The 21,354-nt window shown below is 42.0% G+C and overlaps 1 protein-coding gene across 3 annotated transcripts in view; it reads right to left on the bottom strand.

Annotated features, from left to right (window-relative positions):
• slc8a2a (solute carrier family 8 member 2a) overlaps positions 1–19,828 on the bottom strand; it is a 29,022-nt gene extending 9,194 nt beyond the window's left edge. For 2 of the 3 annotated variants that reach the window (XM_035626968.2, XM_047330491.1), the window contains exons 1-9: positions 19,674–19,828; positions 7,443–7,848; positions 5,770–5,907; positions 5,248–5,475; positions 4,867–5,145; positions 3,820–4,254; positions 2,799–3,160; positions 1,690–1,793; positions 858–875 (exon numbers count right to left, since the gene is read on the bottom strand). In XM_035626968.2, coding sequence (XP_035482861.1) covers positions 858–875; positions 1,690–1,793; positions 2,799–3,160; positions 3,820–4,254; positions 4,867–5,145; positions 5,248–5,475; positions 5,770–5,907; positions 7,443–7,787 — 1,909 coding nt within the window. In that variant the 5' untranslated portion in view covers positions 7,788–7,848; positions 19,674–19,828. The remainder of the gene's footprint in view (positions 1–857; positions 876–1,689; positions 1,794–2,798; positions 3,161–3,819; positions 4,255–4,866; positions 5,146–5,247; positions 5,476–5,769; positions 5,908–7,442; positions 7,849–19,673) is intronic. The other variant, XM_047330490.1, reaches the window with a different exon arrangement.
• Positions 19,829–21,354: the final 1,526 nt, after the last annotated feature.

The following is a 21,354-nucleotide window of genomic DNA, read 5'->3' as shown; positions in this document are numbered from 1 at the left end:
TGGCGAAAAGTCACAGATTTGACTACATCAAATCATCAATGTGTTGTAGCTTTTCTGAGCAAGTTCGAGGTGGATCTGGTAAACCTGCAAGGCAGAGGACGTAAAAATATGAAACATGTCACTTCCTGTTCCCAGCAGGTGGCGCTATGGTGTTCGGTCAATATTGACATGTAGATGTGTGGCAGGCAAGACTGTTATCATGCCTGAGAAGAAACTTCCTTTTTCATGGTGAAAAATTAAAAAAAAAAAAATTTAAACTCAAGCTTTTAGCAACTTTTCATCCAATATTTCTTTAGATGAAACACACTAAATTTGAAGTTTCTCGTGTGATATCTGTAAGAGGAGAACGTTAAAGTATGAAATGTGTGAAATGGCAAAACATACCTAAAATAATACTTTGAAAAAAATGGCAGTCTTCCTGTTTGTTAGGGTATGGTTCCAAGAGTCTTTTTTGTATGTCTAGACATGAAACATCTGCCCCCCAAATTCCGTACATGTGGGTTCATTGTAATCCCAGGACGGTCATCTGGGCGCTGTCGAGCCATTTTGCCCTGCCCATTCGTGAACACCTTATGAAGGCGTAAATTTTCATCTTGGATGAATTTTGAGCGTTATCAGCCTCCAGGCTGTCGGCGCTCTGGCCCGAATAAACAATAGGGTCACCAGTGCCTCCAGAGCTCTGGCCCTAAAAATACATTTCACAACAGGAAGCAATGGGCAAAAGATCCACTGATCTCAAGGAAGTAATTAGGTTTTTTGGGGGGTATTTTGACACCCTAACATTACTGCTGACAGTGTGCAATTTCACAATGCTGCTCAAAATGCTGCACACTGAACCTTTAACACCCAAACCTTACCTTGGTTTAGCAGCAATGCTGTGAGGAAAGAAACAATAACAATATTGTCAGGGCCTAAATATTATATTCTAAAAGATTTTCTACATAATCTAGATTCTAAAAGAATCTAAAATGCAAAAGAAAAACTAAGTTTGGTATGCACAGCATGTCCACAGTGTTAGCTTTCATTTCCACTTTTACCTAATTAAATAAACTGCTGTTCATGTAACTGATTCTGTTGACCGCCACTAACAAGCACATAACCAGGAAATGGACTATACTTATATAGCGCTTTTCTAGTCTTATTGGCCACAGAAAGCACTTTACAGGACAAGTCGCATTCACCCATTTACACACATTCATATAGCGCTGCTTTTTACCTTGCTTTTTATGTCACATTCATACACTGTCGGAAGAGCCTTCAGAGGCAAGGACACGTCGGCACGGACTGGGGGTAGCTGTGTTCGAAACCGCCAACCTTTGGGTTAGTGGATGACCAACTCTACCTTCTGAGTCAAAGCCGCCCTTATGCCTGCACCATGCTGTCAACACTTTAAGTTTACCAGGAACGGGCAACTCAAGGATCCTAAACTAAAACTTTTCTGTAGCTGCAGCAGTGAAACAGAGACAGCAGTGAATGGCAGCGTGTAATCTTCGATAACTGGCTCTGACGCAGGTGCCTGGCATTTAGCCGTCCTCACTACTGTTGTTATTGTTTTCATATGTATTTCTTTTAAGTTAAAGTAAATTAGACAGGAAGAGACATTTTCTCTTGTCTCATACCGCATTATTGTTGCCATAATCAAGGAAACAGGAGTCACTTCGACACCAATGATGAAATTTTAAAACTCACCAGAGAGTCCTCGCTTCAGCCATTTGGGGTCCTCAAGCACAATGAAGAAGTTTTCCTGCTTCTCATATTCTTCCACATTTATGATGCGCACTTGTAGGGTCTGACTGGAGATATGCAAAACATGTGTACACACACACACACAAACACGCACACACACACACACACTTTTATTTCTAAAACAAAATAATTGATTACCATTAAATTAGATTGAACAATAGGGGACATAGATACACAAGACCTCCAGATCTGAAACAATCCCTCTACCATCTAAATCACATCACAAATTGAAGTGGCCTGAATTATTTATCACAATGGACGTGTAAATAATTCAGCGATAAACATTGTGTGCACTTGCTCTTCAGTTTGCCAAGGAAATAGTTAAACTAAATGTCTTGTAACTCAGTCTGGTTGAATACCATGGGTAATCACTGTCTGTTTGGTTAATTTGTGTTATATCTTGATAAATATTTTCAAGAAACACTACAAAATGGTTGCAATTGAAAATGATAAATTAAATAATGAGGCCAAACACCTACTTGCCTTTAAACTATGATCCACACAATTTTATTTTTGTGTCTGTGTAGCATCCATTGATGGGCCCTGTTACATAACAGTGTCTTCCACTAAAGAGTACAATTAGTGAATGTGCAAACACAGCTTATATAACCTGAAAATTTAATGGGAAAAGGATCTGTCAGTTTACATGGGGTGACGGGAGGTTTCCTCACCTGATCAGGGACGGGATAATCTTTGGGTGTCAAGTCGTCTAGTAATTCTGTCTAAAAGGACCTCCTCCACCTGGAGGGGGTCGACTGAACACCCATAGTAATTGTTCAGTGAGGTTCAGGTGCCCCTTTCCTAAGCCAAATCGGAATAAGTCTAAACGCATTGAGGGTGCTGTGTTTCAGAACTACTAGTGTTTTTGAGGTGATAATGCCAAAGATGAATTGAGATGAAGGAACCAATGGGTTTGGTGGTGACTAAGTAATACAGGGCAGGGAAGTGCAACCTTAAGAAACATAAAATCTGCCACTGTTTCCTTCCTGGAAAAGAACAGATTGACTTTCTGAGGAAACTCATCCATCAAACTCTGTGGCTCACTTCCTCACCTGGTCTGTTCATTGGTGAATTCAAGCTCCCCTCTGGTCTCGTCATAGTCCACCCCAGCCTTGGCACTGCCATCCTCTGTATGGTATGGCACAGCTACGGTGCCCCTGGAGCCCGAGTTCCTCACCACTGTCAATGTCAGTGTGCCTGTGCTCTCACTCACCCGGAGCACTTGTTGACCAAAGGTGAAGATGCCGGCATGGTCGTCATCCAAGATTGTGATGGTGGCAATCAGTGGCTCAACTAGTCTACCCTTGGGTGGAGTTCCTGTCCCTTCATTTCCACTTTCTTGTATTCTCAATTTCTGAAGACGCACAAAGAAATGCTCATCCTCCTCAAAGATGTCATCGTCCAAGATACCAACCTGGGGAATGCAAAAAGCCGTCATTGATGAAGATTCTTGAAAATCACTTCAACACAACCTTTGAAAGACAGATTCTGGGGACCCCTGAATCTACAGATTCAGCCAACCCTTAAAACATTTGCTTACTCTCCACTAAGTCTGACATAACGTAAATAATGACAACTACAACCAAAAGCAGCTTGCTTTGCAATGTCTTTACACCTTCTTTTTTTTTTTTATTATTTTGACAGTTGACAGTGGAGACAGGAAGCAAATGAAGTCATTCATTCATCGTCTAACGCTTTATCCATTTAAGGGTCGCGGGGGGTCGCTGGAGCCAATCCCAGCTAACATTGGGCGAGAGGCGGGGTATCACAGGGCCACACACAGAGACGGACAACCATTCACTCTCACATTCACACCTACGGTCAATCTACGGTCTCCAATGAACCTAACCCCATTCTGCATGTCTTTGGACTGTGGGAGGAAGCCGCAGAACCCGGAGAGAACCCACGCATACACGGGGAGAACATGCAAATTCCACACAGAAAGGCCCTGGTTGAACCGGAATTCGAACCCAGAACCTTCTTGCTGTGAGGCGAAGGTGCTAACCACTACACCACCGTGCAAATGAAGTGACGAGCACAAAATACCTTTCAAAGTCTCCTTTACTTGCTCACCTTGATCTCTTTACGGGTCTCCCCAGGCTTAAACACAAGGGTTCCCTCAGTGAATTCGTAGTCTGCCCCAGCATTAGCAGAGCCATTTTCTGTACAGTAGTCCACATAGAATGTGTTTTGACCTGTGCCTCCATCCAGGATCACCCCGAGGCTCAGAGAGCCACAGTTCTCGGTGCACTGGTACTGGGCACTTTCAAAGCAAATGTGCGAGCATGTGGCCTTGTCCATTTCCTGGCCTCCTGAGTGGCGTGCATGCTCAGCTGCATGTTTCCTTAATATGTTACCAGCACCAATCATCATGCGTGTCACCTGGACACGGTAGAAGGCGCGGCTCTTCTTCTTGTGGACCAGGGCAGAGTAGTTAGCCATCTCAATCAGCTGGTCCAGGTCTTTGTCTGGATGTTTGTCCTTCAGGTCTTTAAGGATGTGAACCACCTACACAAGAGTGGAAACTGGTTGTGAGATTACATATTGTATTCATACAGATGTACATTTTGGTATTAACTGTTGAGTAAAAAAATAAATAATTAAAAAACTAAATGCTCATTGTTTACCCTTTAAAACAATTGTTTAACAGAAGTTTTAAGATGTGACAACACAAGATGTGAGAGTAGGGTCCACAGCAGGATGGGAGCAAATACCTTAATTTCTAGTGTTAAAAGCGTTGGTGTTGAGACAAAATTTGCAGACTAATGTAAGGATCTTTATCAAGAAAAACCGTACCGCTCAGCCTCCCACTGATCAACTTCCTTCTGTGAAGACTCCTGCTCTCTCCAGTGCTGTTATTCAGACTCCTGCTGGGATTGTATTCTAATAACTTCAGGAAACCTATACCAATGTTCTAAAAACAGAGTAATGCAGTAGTTTTACCCTGCTCGAGGCTTTCTTTCCTTTCTCATGCCTTTTAGAAAAAAACTGGAGTATCTGTTCCTCTTAAAAAATTACCGAAATGACAGTGAGACAAACAATATATTTTTTTTATAAGAGGGCTATATGGGTCTGACATTAAAAGAATCATTAGTGTGTGTCTACTACAACATGTCTTACCTCATCTTTGTTCTGGTCTAGTTCATCGCCTGTCTGCACAGAGACTGTCACACTGGAGGAGTTTCCAGGGCACGGACTGCAGTCTGACAACTTTCCATCCATGATCATATCAATGCCTTTGGGAGCAAGGTCACCCTCCATTTCCACCACAATGCCATGTCGCTTGTCAGCACGGTAACGCTTGTGCATGTATTTGTAGAAGAGCATGCGACGGTCAGCGATCCAGGCCAAGATCACACACACCGGAAAGTAAAGCAGCGTCACTGCGGCCTCCCACACCTGGCAAAACAGGCAATATAACTCAAAAATCATTTACACACTTGATTTATTCCATTTTTTACATTTATTCTAGCCACACACCCACAGTTATTAGATACACACCTCTACAATCCCAGGTGAGATGACAGCCAGTATGAGGTAGAGCCAAACATAGGCAAAAATACTCCAGAAAGACGTAATAAAAAACACACGCAGGTGTTTGATCTTGCGAGACTCTCCGTCAGGGATCACCCACACACACAGACCAATAATCACAAACATATTGAAGGCAGCGCTGCCCACTATGGTACCAGGACCGAGCTCCCCGGCATTAAAGTTGTGCCCACACACCTGTCACAGTGAAACAAGACAAAAAGACGTTTTTAATGGAAGTTTTAAAATGGAACTGGCTTGAATCAATCAAAATTGAGTATGGATATTTAAATAGTAAATATTCTGAATATATAACTAGAAATAGAAGCCCACAGTTTACAATAATTTTTTACTCTCTTTATGGTGAAAATTCAAAATATAATTTAACAGTTTATTTAAATGCATGATTAAATAAAGACTTTTTTTCAAAGACACATGAAAACAGCTATCTCTTATGTGAAGACAGAATGATTGTTAAAAGCATCTGAGTACCTCAATAACAGAAAGCAAGATCTCAGGGGCAGAGGAGCCGAGGGCCATGAGTGTGAGGTTGGACACCGTCTCATTCCAGATTCTCACTGTAGTTACTGTCGTTTCACCGTTAGGTTTGGTGATGGTCACCTCCTTCTCCTGTAGAGACAGACATTTGTGAAAATGTGAGTGATGCTAAACACATGTGCATATGTTTCCATTTCTTGAATCAAGACTGAACTTAAAATTACTTTACTTAAAAGAACATTACATAATTACATGTTTGGAAAGCCACTCAGGAACTAGAACAACTTTATTCACCCCTGATATATTTTAATTGAGCTTTTAGTGATATAAAACTGAACTTCACTGCAGAGCAGAAAGATTAAACAGTATTATCCAAGTCTTTCCAACATCTGTGGATCCATATTTCTTTGCCTGCACTCCGACAACAGATGAGGGTGGAATTGGTGTTTTCAGGTTGTTCATCGCTTTTTTGTGAATGTAAATGTGTTATGTTCTGGGTTTTTTGTGTTTGAAAAATTCCCCAACGGACACACCAACCAAGAACACCCACGTTCGTAAATGGGTAAGACCAAACGAAGAATCCTCATTCGAGTCCATTCTGTCTGCCATCACAGTTTTGTGCTCCAGATTTGACACACAAGAAAATAAAACTGGAAGATATCAATATTCAGATCAGAGAGAATAACACCATGTTTGGTAGCTTGGCTACAGCATTACAATTGAATGCAGCAGAAATCAAAGATGTCAAAAGCAAGGTGTCTGCTTTAGAAAAGAAAGTAGAAGTACTAGAGAAAGAGAACGCAGCCATTAAAAGAGAGTGGTGGATTCTGAAAGATACAGAAGGCGCTGGAATCTACGAGTGAAAGGCATGAAAGAAATGGCGAATGAAAACACAAGGGAAGAGGTGATCAAGCTACCCAGGAAAATAGCACTGCAGCAGGCACAGAAGATGGACGAGATAGTGGATACATTGCATCGGGTTGGAAGAATATATATATATTATTGGTGTTGCTTGACTTTGATTTGTGTCCGACCACGTCGGACTATTGTGTGTTGCTCTGCCATCGTGTCCGAACTCAGCACACTGTCGTCTGTTTAAAGACCAGAGACGCGCCGGCTCACCAGCTGAGCTGCTGCGCCCCTGCGTCACAGACCAGGTGCTGGATCTCGGTCATCATCGCATGAGCCTTACTGCTGTTTTGATCGCTTTCCCTTTTTTTTCTTACTAACCAACATTTACACACACTCGTGGGTGCTTGAGAGATTCTGGTCCTAAGTTAACTTCGTCCCCGATCTCTCCTTTGTTAGAGTCGCATGTTTAAAGGTAGCCGCCGTTTAACTTGAGGTCTCACGCCCAACCTTTCTCTGGGGCCACGTGACCTCCCAGGTCACATCCGCCATCTTGTTCGTCCTCCTATTTTTACAGGCGCACGCCTGTGCAAGCACGCACACACGCTCACACACACACAACATTGATTAATAAGCTCTATTGGTTTTCATAATTCATAATTATCTTTGATAATTATAAATTATTTCTGATAGACAAATTAGCCCAAACCAATGCACAACAATTATCAGCATGCTCTAATAAGACTGGATACAGAGGATGAAGTTAGTTGACAATATTAGGAAGAACAATGGGATCAAAGCACTCATTTCAATAATACCTGAGATGTGATGACCTCTATAGATGCCATGAAGCGGTCTGCGATGATGGACACACCCAGGAACAAGTACATGAGACAGAGGAAGTAGATGACAGCCCTCCCTGCCTGCTCTCCCAGTGGAGGGTTGAGCGGCAGCCACACTGGCAGCAGGATACCAGGTCTACACACTACAACGCCAGAACACGTCCGCTTTCCAGACCCTGTAGAGTTGACCATGGGTTGAAGCTGCTCGGGGCCAGACGCCCGCTCCACGACCTGTGCCCTAAAGGAAGTGCCACAGGAGCACACAAGGAGCAGCGAGAGGAGGAGGAGGAGTGGGGAGAGGTGAACTGAAAGGGGTCCCATGATATCCCTGAGTCAGGAGGAGCACAGTGGTCACTGTGGTTGGCTGGGTCAAGGACCTCTCCTAGAGACACAGATGGAGCCATATTAATCTAAATGAAGATATACTTTGGGGTGTAACAGATTGCAACAGGTTAGTTTAGTTTGACAATGTAAGCAAGCCGATGCTAACATTTATTTAAAAGCATTGTTTTGAGAAGTCCAACCTTACAAAGCCACTTGCATGTTGTTAAAAGTACATTCTGCCAATAAAAATTATAGGTAATTAGCCATTAAATACAAAAAACATTCACATGCATTACATGGAAAATGCATTAGATAAATCACATGTTAAGGGTTTCAGACACTATTTAATCTTACAGAAAAGCTGCTGTACAACAGTCCTTTCCCTGCCATACCAATTTAAGGTGGCTTTTCAGAGAATCAATGTGAAATCTAACACTGCCCTAAAAGGGGCCTATTTTTAAATTTGCACCACCTCAGCTTTTTGTTAAAAAAAAAATACATGAATAACATTTGGGCACCGGCTGTGAAATAAATATCTGCAAAAGGAGTGATGAAGAAAAACAAAAAAGAAAAATCATCCTGTAAATGTAGAAATATAAATCTACTGCATAGTTTTCATGTTGCTTCTATAAGTTTTGTAATTATTTACTATCACCTGTCAAAACCTCCTTTCCACTCCCACATGGTAATCCTCTGTTATACCCTAATGTTGTGTCCAGCAGGTGACTAAAACACACTCTGATTCATAGTGTTTCAGGGAGGTCTTTTGTCCTGAATACTCAACCAGGGTACAGGATGTTTTCTTTCTGTAGTAATCGTCACAAGCACAAAGGCTTGTTATTAGAAGTTAAAAGTAAACTGACCCCGCTGAGTCATCTCAAAGGCATATCAAAATGAACTAGAAGAAACTAAATCCAGGCTGTTAAGCCATGCATCTCCTGTGGTTAACATTATCTGGCACTAATCACTGAACCCTGGTGGTAAGAATGACTAAGCACTAATTCACGTGTTTCTGGCGGCAGCGCCATGCCAATATCTCTGTCAATACTTTCTGACAGAATATATTTAGATCTGGAACGTCATGAAAAGAGGAGTCAAAAGTTGGTTACTATTGCAGCAGAAGCACAGATTCTTTATGTCAACAAATATTGACATGATACCAGCAAATATTGTAATGCACCAAGAAATCATTAACTATCTGCTTTGTTTCTAATCCTAATTACCATCACTGACAACAATTACTGGCAACTTGCATGAGTAACATGCGTGTGCTCACTTAACTTATTTATCGGCCATTATGAGTCTAATCACTTTTTCAGTGGCTCATGAAGTTTCCACACATACTGATTTCAAAGATGTATCTTTGAAATCAGTAGGATGTGTGGACATTGTGACATTATCCCTATCGAAAATAACATTTTCGGTGATAATTTCATAATATGATACAATATTTTGACTGAAAAGAGATTAAGGTCCAGACACTTAAATATCAGGTTTGCAGACGTGTTAAAGGGAAGCAGATATATTAGCCTTCTCTGAGGATGTATGGATGTGAGTACAGCGGGATGGTAGAGAGCCTTTGGCCTCTAACGCCACCGCTTCCACTCCACCTGTGCGGGTGACACTGCATCATTGTGCACTGTGAGCTGAAACAGATACTTGGGTGCTGCATCTTTGATGCAGCTTGAGCTCTGCCAGCTCATTATGGAGTTGTGATTCAGAAGCACAGCCCAAAGGGCCTGCCGCATCATATTTCACTTTCCAAGTCCTGCTATGGTTACTGCCACGTCTGACAGAGGGCCACCTTACACCTGTGGATGCTGATGGGGGGTAGGCTCGCCAAAATAACTTCCTCAACATTCATATTTCGAAAATAATAGTCCACAGAAAAGTAATGGGTTGCAAGAAAGGGAGTCATGATGGTGACAGTCAAAGCCATCTTGTCAAATAAATTAGTTGATGATGCTTTCATTAATATTTCATTAATAGTACCAGTATTAAGAGTACCAAACTTGTTTCTACCATAACAGCCTGCATTTTAACATGGAACCTGCAAAATGCAGTGCACAGAGAGACAAATACTCTCTAGACACCACCTAAACAAGTAGGGTTAGTATTGATCATGCAGCAATATTTTTACGGTTTTGCCACCTGGGATACAGACTTTGCCTACATCCTGTATTACATCTTAGCAAGAGTCTGTGTGATGCACTTAAGATTCCAAATGCATTGTTTTTTCTGGAAAGTGGTGAATCTGTAGAATGCAGCATTGCCAAAGCAATACAGTGTAAGAGTGCTAGCTAATCAAGAAACTGAAATAACTGGATGCATTATTGATAAATGCATTCAACTAAATATAGCAGTGTATCTTTCCTTTCATGTCACCATAGCCCGTAATCTTTCAGATGAAGAGCCTAGTATATTATATCTCAGTCTTTCAAGCTAGGACAGTAAACAGGGGGGATATATTGGCAGGTTATGAGGTGTAGACACGTCTGTGGTCTCTTTGTTCATTTCTCACACAGAAACTGTGAGCTGGGTGACAGCTCATCTCCCCTTACTCCCTTTGACACGGCCACTATCAGTCAGCACCACCGATAAGTGATTGCCTGGGGTTATCTTATACTGATGGGAGTGCCACCAAAAAAGAGAGTTAGCACCTGTAACAGTTTAATATTTCCTGCTTGTACACTGATGGTGGGGTAAGATGAGAGATGCTCTGTGGGACATTCAGAGGCAGCTAACATTCAGGCAGCTAACAAGCACCCGTCAGTGATAAAATAAATGGAACCATCACCTAGAAAAACTGTGAAATCTGCCGCTCAGTCACCATGTGATTTTACTCACACCGTTTTAAAATTGGTCAAATTTCTTAACACACACACAGGCATGCACGCATGCACGCACGCACACATACACCACTAAATCATCATAAATTCACCAACCATCAGAAGAATCTGCATTGAAACTGCAGTTTGAACATTAACCTTCAGCTTGGAAAATATCACTTTTCCAGGATCTAAGCTCTATGCACAGGTAAACCAATAACATACCAAGTATCACTTTAACAGCTGTCCAATCAAAACATGGCATTGTACTGAATCTTAAACAGTAAGTCACCAAGTGAAGCCCTGTGCTAAAATTCAGAGAGCAGAAGGTCACACTCATGAGTGTAACATTACAGCAATGCCATACCTCCATTCCACGTTGTCATATCTTCATCAAATCTCCAAGTCACCCAATTTCAGTCACACAACTACAACAGGAAGTCAGACCTTTGTGACAAACATCATCCGATTTACATTAAATTGACATGGTGTGCTCTACGCATGATGTACAAAAACATGATGTAGTGTAACTGGGTGTTCTCTAGCGCAGGAAGGTATATCCGCGACACACCCCGACACACGCGTATGTGCAAGGGCCCGATCATCGCTGCTTGCAGCTTTAATTTATTTTGTTTCTGGCCAATAGTGACAATATTCACTTTTTAGCTCAGCCAAATGCTCTACGATGTTCACCAGCTGTAGTCGCTAACTTTATCTGTGTATCATTGGTGCTGAGTAGGTATTGCAGCAGGTTGTAGGTTTTTCCAGAGCTTTAACCACTGAAAACAGATGCCTGTTGATGAAAGTGGTGAGAGTCAACCAAAAGTAAGTTTTATGGTCCGAAATAAAACAATGAGCTGAATGACACTAAACCCCCCCCTTTAAAGTCAGGTCAGAACTATCTGTTGGTTCATTATCCAATCAATTTTGAAAATAAAGAAATGTATTGTAGCAGCCTTAAAAAACTATATAAATCTAATTGTAGAAATGGATTGTGCTCTAAAAAAAAAATATTATCAAACAGAACATCAGAACAACTCAGAACATCAGAACAACTTTATATACTGTATTCTCATGTATAATACTGTTGCGGGAGAAGACACCTGAGCCTTAGTGACTGTTTTCCAACCAGTTGTAATACTGGTGTTAACAATCTAGTCAAACGTAAGTTCCTTTTTGTACAAACTGGGTAAATAAAGACCCTGGGTATATGTTTAATATACATTATACATTGTTACATATTTAAACCCTAAAAAACTCCTTTTGACAACACCTATCCAAGTTTGTGGCATTGGAATTTGACTTATTAATGGTTTTCTACTATTTCACACCAACACTGGTTTAATGAGTGTTGGGAATCTTGGCCAAGGTTATATGGTAACATCTATTCAGTTGCAAACACCAAATATATCAACAGAAAATCCAAGAAAAAGCTGACTAATCTTACTCTACTCAATTCAATTCAATTCCAATGGAATTATCTTTATCTTTAGCAATTCATAGGTCTTAAGTGTTTAATGTAGTTGAATAACTACATTGAGATATTATTGGATGAGTTGGAAGTGTCACATTCTTACACTTTTGAAAATGTATGTGAGACCAACCTGAATTTGTAACACAAATTGTATGAATGTGTGTGAATGTGCTTTGAGTGGTTATAGGACTACAAAAGCGCTACATAAATACAGTCCATTTACCATTATACAGTAAACAAACATCTACTATTTTACATTCAATATTTCTCAATTTATTCCAACTTAAAAGTTGTATTGTTCTACCTGGTCATATGTAGTTACACATCTGTAGATGAAGATATTCCACACATGGTCACATTGTGACTTGGTGTTTATCAGTTTGAAAGAAAAAAATATTGATTTACATTCATATTAGAACTAATATGTCTCCATGAAAAACAACCCGCTATCCCATATTCTTCAACAAATTCTATGTATTCTTTCTTTAATATTGTTTATTATATTAATATATTATATATAATCAATATGTATTACGGCTGCACGGTGATGTAGTGGTTAGCACCTTCGCCTCACAGCACTGGGTTCGAATCCCGGTTCAACCAGGGCCTTTCTGTGTGGAGTTTGCATGTTCTCCCCGTGTATGCGTGGGTTCTCTCCGGGTTCTCCGGCTTCCTCCCACAGTCCAAAGACATGCAGAATGGGGTCAGGTTCATTGGAGACTCTAAATTGACCGTAGGTGTGAATGTGAGAGTGAATGGTTGTTTGTCTCTGTATGTGGCCCTGTGATAGGCTGGCGGCCTGTCCAGGGTGAACCCCGCCTCTCGCCCAATGTTAGCTGGGATTGGCTCCAGCGACCCCCCGCGACCCTTAAATGGATAAAGCGGTAGACGATGAATATGTATTACATATAATATGTTACTTTTATATATATTGATTTAATGTTATATTAAATGGGAAAAAGAAAATGTTTTAATTTGTGTTACTGTTTAATGGTGTCAAAACATTTGACAAATATTTAAGATGACATTATGTGTATGTAAACCACAATCCTCAAGTAATTATTATCAGTCTTTTCAAATTAAGTTATACAACATTTTCCACAGAGCTTTACATTTACAGGCCCAAAGCTGGGTCCTATGCAAAGCAAACCAAACTCTGTCAAAGAGTTATTTGGTCAAGTCTTTCCATTACAATTAGTAATTTCCAGAGCACAATCTCTGCAAATGTTTAAACAATATTCCAACACTTCTCACACACACAGGTTTAGTGATGTTAGTCACTGAATAAGGGACTGAATTTGAGAATGCACTCAACACTTTGACAGACTGAAGAAACAGAGTCTGTCAGGGGGGTTTGCACATCAGATTTCACTCTGAACACATGGGTCCACACAGGACCTCAGAGTTATGGTTTAAATTTACATGATTTAATACAAAATAAATGAAAATTCACCGTTTCGGATTGTCAAAAATAATCAGGCATTTCCAAAATCAAACTAACTGTCACATTTTCTGTGACTTCAGGTACAGTAACCCACTACTCAGGCTGATTGTAATACACAGCAATGTTAGGTGGATGATGGCTAAAAAAACTGATGTGAAAATCTACCTTTTTAGAGGTTCCATTTGTAATGGCACAACCTCCACAAGTCAAATCAACAAGTCATCTCCTTTTTTTTCTACGCATTTCTTCAAAGGCCAAACACAAAATAACAGTTTAGCATTTAGATACCAAGATCTTGACCTACAGACAAACTTCAACATTAGCAGCTGTCACTCAAAGTGCTTCAGTGTGTCTCTGCACTGCATGAAGTCACTCAACATACAATTTAAATTGACTGCACTGGCTCAATCTGTACCCCAGAGGAATTAACTAGTTTTTAAGAGGTCGGTGTACTGATTTCACAGTGGGGAAAGATAAGTCTAGTCGTGCACAGTCCCTGTTCCATCTGTGTCCACTGCGTCAAAATCACCATCAATCTGGACAGCAACATTGAAAGCTTGACTGAGCACAAGGTTTAGTTTACAGAGGGATGGGCGTGTTGCCATGCTGTTCAGCTCCTCATGTATTGTGCTCTCTTCTCAGACACCAATGTTCAGCCCCCTTCCCCTTACCTGTTTATGTCCAGTGGTAAATTGTCAATGACCTGATGCAGCTTGAGAGATGACATAGCTTTTTCAAAGAATTTTACTTGATGAAGGACTAAGGACTTGACTATATATTTCTTTTTGTGAATAACTGGGCCTTCTGCTCACAGAACTTACTACACTCTGCAAAAGGCAGAGTAAACTGTCCTGTGATGTGAAAAACAGAAAAATTAGATTTGTTGTTCTTGACAAAGACAATCTATGTTTCTTATTTGATGATAGCACTGTGGCTTTGATAGATTCACATCCTGACTGACAAGAGTTGATAACAGGCCAGTATCTTTGTGAGAGCTGAAATAATCAGTTGATTAACAGAACAATATTTGCCAACTAATTAGGGTTTTTTGGCCCTAATTTTTCAAGCACATTTCTTTCAAAAAGTGTTACACATTCTCAGGATCCTCCTTTTTAAAAGGCAGGATTTGCTGCATCTATTTCTAATATTTTAGGAGATGGAACGATTAATAGAAAAAAAGATCTGTCCAGTGCAAAGCCTCTTAGCTCCTATAAATATTTGGATTCTTAACCATCATCAATCCCATTATGGGTCTGATGGGACTCAAATTCATTCTGCAGCGAGAAAAATGGGGCCAAACACACAGCTAGTCATAAAGAACTGCTGTATGACTCCCACAGAGCCCTGATCTCAACATTATGGAGTCAGTGTGGATCACATGAGAAGACACTGAGACTGAACCCACAGAACAACTGTGGCAACTTCTCTGAGATGCTTAGAACAACCGACCTACCAAGACAAACTGTGTGCAGGTCTACTGAGGAGATCTGGTGCTGATGGTCACAGTTAATACTGATTGGATTTTGTTTGTTTTTTCAGGTTTCTTCACTTTGTATGAAGTTAAAACATAAATAAAAACGTATTCCATCATTTTGTGAAAGCATCGTCACAGTACTGAGTACTTGTATTGTCATGTCAACCAAAACTGCTCGATACATCCAAGGTTGATTTCAGGTTGAGCATGGATTTAATCCTGTGACGTTTCAGATGAGGCCCCCCTGAGAACTCAGGGATGATTAGGAAGTTCAGCATCTCCCTTTCTTAGCCTTACAGTATGACTTAGAGGAAAACAATTAATATGACATCCCTATGCAATTCTTGTCTCTCTTTTCTCCCTCTCGAGTCATTCTGCCTCTGTCCGAAAAAGATTCACGGTTCCTTTTCCTGAGCCTTCTCCACTTGGGCCGCAGGTGGGCTCACTGAGAAGCAGGAGGCATGTGGACAGAGAGAGGCTGCATGGGGTGCTCAGACGTACGACTGTCAGCCAGCAGACAGCAGCTCCTGAGGTTTCCATTACCTGAGACACCCTGCCCAGCCACTGGTGGCCCTGTCACCTTAGAAGGAACAGTATTCTCAGCTTCAGCATGAACCCAGACAGTGACACCTGTTATGCAATATTCAAGATACTGTCAGAAACATCAACAACAGACAGCATACACTAGGCATGGGCCGGTTTCCGGTATCAAGGTTTACCACAGTATCAAAAAGCCACGGTTCTGAAACCACTGATATTTCCCATCATACCGTCACGACGGTATGAACTGTCCGCCCAAGTTAAAATGACTATTCACTAAGAGATTTGCGATGTAATAGATGTACTGAGTGTCGCTACCTCAGTGGGTTCCCACGGCACAAAGCACACACAGTCCGGACTCAGGATGAGCACTTTATTCTCTGATACACACTTAACTAAAACAGAAGTGTTGAATGAGCGGGGAGAGAGTTCGCCGTGAGTTTGGCTAGCTAATGTGCTTAGGTTCAGTGCCGGTCGCAGTCTGTCTCAATCTAATGAATGCTGCAGTGCCTGAAGTTTAAATAAGACGTGTCGGTGCGTCGGAGCGACAGTGCAGTCTGGACGCCTTGCAGAACAAGGCCGACACCGCGAGCCGCCAGGGGAGCGTGGTAGTTGATTAGCCGGCTCGCCGCAGCTGTGCTAATCGGCCCACCTAGCGACGGCTAAAGCTAGCTCTGTGTCGCCTCACTGTCCTACAGCTCAGGGCCAGAACCACTCTCGTCTCCACAAGTGTTTACAGATATCCTCAATAAGGAACAAACTGGAAGTGCACTGGAATCCCCCCGGTCGCGTGATGTACAGAGGAGCAGTCACACATCGCCATTTCAGTTCATGTAGAAGTGTTGTTGTTTTTTTCAAGACAATAATTCAATTATATTCTTGAGTAAATGTAAAAAGTATTTAATTGTATGTTAACAAACAACATTTACGTAAAAATAAAACACATTTTGGTCAATGGCCAAAAATGTGCTTTCTTTTGTTGTTTTACGGAGATATTTTTAACAATAGCACATTTCAGAGGAAACTGCAGTAATTTTGCCCAAGGTTATCATACCGTCAAGAAGTATCCAGATTACTTATATTAAAGTAACAGTACAACAATATAAAAATACTTCATAACAAGTAAAAGCATTCAAGAGAGCAGAGAGTGAACACACGGTGACAGTGTAGTGACTTTAGCGCCCTCTCTGTTAGCAGCCTGCCTCTTTGACGAGGGAATAGTCGTCACGCCTGTGGTGCTGCTACAGGTTGGTGGTGTTGCCTCGGGATGTAGCGGCTGAATGCTTTTCACAATACCTTCTTTTGTTGCACATCTGTCAGTTCAAACCTGAAACACTCCTGTATCACCGAATTGCTGCTTTTCTTTGGGACAAAATTGTCAAACAATGCTTCGGGCTCCACTAATGCAATGTTATTCTTTGGTTTCACCCGTGTGTTGTTTGGCGACACGCAGTCGCCCTGGGCAACTTCTGATTGGTGAGAATGACTAGTACGTGCGCAGCACAGCATTTCTGATTGGATGGCATAACAATATACTCAATGCATCAAGCAGTGATGTTACTAATGTATTAATATATATGACATATTAGACTGTTAATAACAACAATGCACTTCTGAAGCTGGTCAGTGTAGGACTAGTTTTAACTAGTTTACATACAGCTTGATAAATTTGTTGAGTGGTTCCCAAATCTGGGGTCGAGCCCCTCCTAAGGGTCTTGATATAAATCTGTGGGGATGTGAGATGTGGTAGGAAATGAGAATTTTGCGCTAATATTCATTTGTATTCTTTTTTTTTGGACTTTTCTCTAATCTTTGCTTTTTTGTTAAATATTAAATAATTTGAACAGTTTTCTAAATGAAACCAAGTGAGGAGTTAAAAATGGCAAGAAGTGGAAATACAAGTACATCGAACTTGTACTTAAGTACAGCACTTAAGTTAAAGCACAAACATTCACCACTTTAGATTAACTGCACTTTTGCTTGAGCCCTGTGAGCTATCTCTAACCTCTGAATCTGTTTTCCCGTGTGACATTAAGGGGAACACCTTAACTTATTACCCAGTCTAATGTTCATTCACTGACTGAAATAACAGGGAGAAGAGGGAAAGACAACATACCACTGACGGACTTTTCCATTTCAAACATTTTTTCACACGGCAGACGCAGATGTAGTGGTACCTTTAAGTCAGTCAGTGTGAGCAAGTGCTCGAACTCGGGGCAACAATCTAGTTTAGACCAACAAAATGTTAACAAAATGTGCAGAGGCAGTCGGCAGGCCTGAACACACAATAGATGAGGGAGTCAATGAAAACAAAACAGACCCCACAGTCACCAACTCTCCTCTGACCCCCACACACACAGAGAGAGAGAGAGAGAGAGAGAGAGAGAGAGAGAGAGAGAGAGAGACAGAGAGACAGAGAGACAGAGAGAGAGAGAGTGGTTAATATGAAAAAAATGAACAGAAATTACACTCAACTACATCACTTCTCTGATCCTGATGCTGATGGTGGGGGGGGGGGGGCAGTAATCTCATTCGAAGTAAAGGAGAGGTAAAGGACACCCATCCAGGTATTGGCTGAAATCAAGTGGATGAAAAGTTCCATGGGGGGGCTGATCAACTCTACAGTTATGCTGGCTGTTTGTGAGGGAAATGTGAGAGAAACGTGAGGTGTAGTATAGCCCTTTGTCCCGTGGCACCGGCAACTGCCGGGCATATCGGTGCCTGCATACAAAGCCGCAGCATTGGTTTACTTGTGCAGTCACATACACGGGGAGGAGGATGCATTTCAGGATCTCAGTGAGCATCAGCGGTGGACTGTTTAGATTTAGCTTATGAGTCCCCAACATATATTGACATCATTTTATCGTGGATGAACCTGTTGATTGTGTTCTCGGTTCAATTTTCCCCCCTATAAAATCACAAAAAGAAATAGTAAAAAAGAATCCCCATCACAATTTACAAAAGCTTGAGGACATATATACGACAACGGCCAAAAACAAAAATTCACATTTAGGAAGCTGATATCAGCAAGTGTGTGGCACTTTTGCCCCAAAAGTTGCTCAATAAAGAATCATTTAAGAGAATAGCTGCAGATTAACGGAAAACTAATCATCACTTATTCAATTAACCAACAAAATATATTCTGTATTTGTGTAACAAAGACTCTTCATTTGATGGGTACTTTGCCATTTTTATAAAAATTAATATGAATAGATTTAGTGTATTGTTGTTGGCCTGTTCTGTGCTGCTGAAATGACCCACAGTTCCCTGTGATCCCATCCTAAACACAGATATTGATTCAATGTAAATGATAGAGCATAGAGCGGATTATAGATATTATATATATAATATATAATGGATTGACACTGGAGGTGTATCTGCTGTCAAAGCCTCTTGCCTCACACATCACCAGCTCTTCACACTGCTTGTGGGCAGCCAGTACTCCCATGGACAATGCGTTGATGTTAAATGTCGGCTCTGAGGTTCAGGCCTGAACAGAAAATGTCAGCCTGGGACAAAGCAGATTGGTCTTTCTCGATTAAAAATCAATGGGACCTCAAGTGTCCAGCCGAGACCCACCTCAGTACACTCTCACTTAAAAGTGGCAGTCCAGTTATGAATTCTGCGCAGTGTGGTTCAACAGACTGAAGCGTGGACTGTCTTTTACATACAGATGTGGTGCAGCTTCATGCATCTTCCCGATGTTACAGTTTGCAGATTCCTGTGGTGACTCATATTTTTTTGCTCTGCTGTCACACATCAGCCAGCTGCACCGGTTACAGCGGTTAAAGACTGGATTCATCTTGGTCACAGTTGTATTTTCTACTGTTGGGCTACTGACCTCATTTAGTTGCTAGATCATAATGAGCTCATAATGAATGCAGCGTTGACTGAGTTGCCCCTTCACAAAACAAACAAACAAACAAACAAACAAACAAACAAACAACAATGGTTGAGGATAAAGCGTCGTTGTGCAGTCGTCGTTGTCACATCACCCATCACCACTGCGGACGGGTCCCGGTCGCTGTCGTCAGCCTCGTCCGTCCCCCCGTCCCCCAACACAATGTGCGTGTACCCCGGCGCACCTGTCCCCCCCCCAGCGATCCCTCGCGGCGCCTCTTACCTATGGCACAGCTCCACAAACACCGGCTGCCATCGCTCCCGAAGGTCGACTGGCGAAACGATCCCCGGCCGCGACTCACCGCTGAACTCGCACGGCGCAACTTGTCCCGTCCACTCCCATCGCAGCCGGCTCGCCCCAGTGGTGCTGCGCGGGGGGGGGGGGCTGGTGCCATGCGCCCCCCCCGCCCCCCCGCCACTTCCTGCTCATGCTGTTGTGGACTTTAAATACGCTGATGTGAGAGTCTGTGGTCGGACGCGATGGCTGAAATGGGTGAATAGTGGCCACCGTGTATTGCGTGAGATCTATTGTTTAAAGACTTACTTCAAATTATTTGAAGTTTAACAACAGCATGCAGGTTTAATTTGCAGGCGGCGCAGAACAAATGGATGTAGCTGCACAGTTATTAATCAAGGGGGGGAAAGGTTAGAAGTTAGTGTAAAACTTCGATTATCATTGTCCTCTCTTACCACCCCAGCTTCCACTATGCAGGGGAGATCACGTGTATTATGTTAGTGTCATCTTCAAAAGTGGTTTTAATTGATCATCAGTCAGAGACAAAACAGTGAACCCCTGGCTGCATTAAACTCTCACTGTGCACAGCAGTTTTATTACCCTGTGTATGTGTGTGTGTGTGTGTGTGTGTGTGGAATTTTACCAAAGTGATTCACTTTTGGAGCTGATCAAATGCCAAGGTAGAAAAAAAAAAATCCTACAGCACCATAGACATGACCTAAAGCTTAAATAGATTGAAAAATGATTTATGATCATGTGTTTTAGGGTAATGACCTCCCACTGTCATGTCATGCTGATGTCATTATGAAAAGTTGGCTGTGCCTGAATGGGGTACACAGTTTGTCTTCTGACTCCTTTTCCTTCATGTACTGTACCACTTTATACAATCACAGAACACAGAACCAGACTCATATTGGGCAGCCATTTGCCTTGACCAGTTGGATGGGGGGAGGCAAAAGAGGCTCCCCTCCAGGCCAGAGAACAGATGCATTCATTGGTGTTGGACCTGCGCCTCCTCAGAAAGAACAGCCTGCTCTGTCCCTTCCCGTAGAGGGCCTCCGTGTCCTCCGACCAGTCCACTTTGTTGTTGAGACCAGCTCCTAGTTTTTCCCGATGTTGAGCTGCAGGTGGTTTCTGTTGCGCCATCTTGCAAAGCTCTCGACCAGGTCTCTGTACTCCTCCCCATCATCTGGGATACAGCCGACAATGCAGGAGTCATCTGAGAACTTCTGAAGACGGCATGCTCCTGAGTTGAAGCAGACGTCCATGGTGTAGACTGGAGGGTGAACAGAAATGGTGACAGGACAGTTCCCTGGGGTGTGCCAGTGTTGTTCAACAGCACATCTGACAAGCAGCCTTGCAGCCTGACATAATGCAACCTGTCAGTAAGGTAGGCTGTAATCCATGTCACCAGGTCGTGGTTCACCTGCACCACAGAGAGCTCCTCAGCCTGAGTATCTTTGAGTTGATGTTATCAGGACCTCTGGCCTCGTTGTTCCTGGTTCTAGTGGTCCTTATTGCCAGGATAGCCTTTTTTATAGCAGCCAATGTTTTTTATACACTCTGACTTCACAGCTCATGAACACACATTGGAAGAATGACTTCATAACTCAGGAAATGGAACCTTCCGAGAAGCATGTGAATGTACAAAGACACTAAATTCACAAGA

The sequence above is a fragment of the Scophthalmus maximus genome, chromosome 2 (genome assembly GCF_022379125.1).
Source record: "Scophthalmus maximus strain ysfricsl-2021 chromosome 2, ASM2237912v1, whole genome shotgun sequence".
In the NCBI taxonomy this organism is placed as follows: Eukaryota; Metazoa; Chordata; class Actinopteri; order Pleuronectiformes; family Scophthalmidae; genus Scophthalmus; species Scophthalmus maximus.
This window is presented reverse-complemented; position numbering and strand designations above follow the sequence as displayed.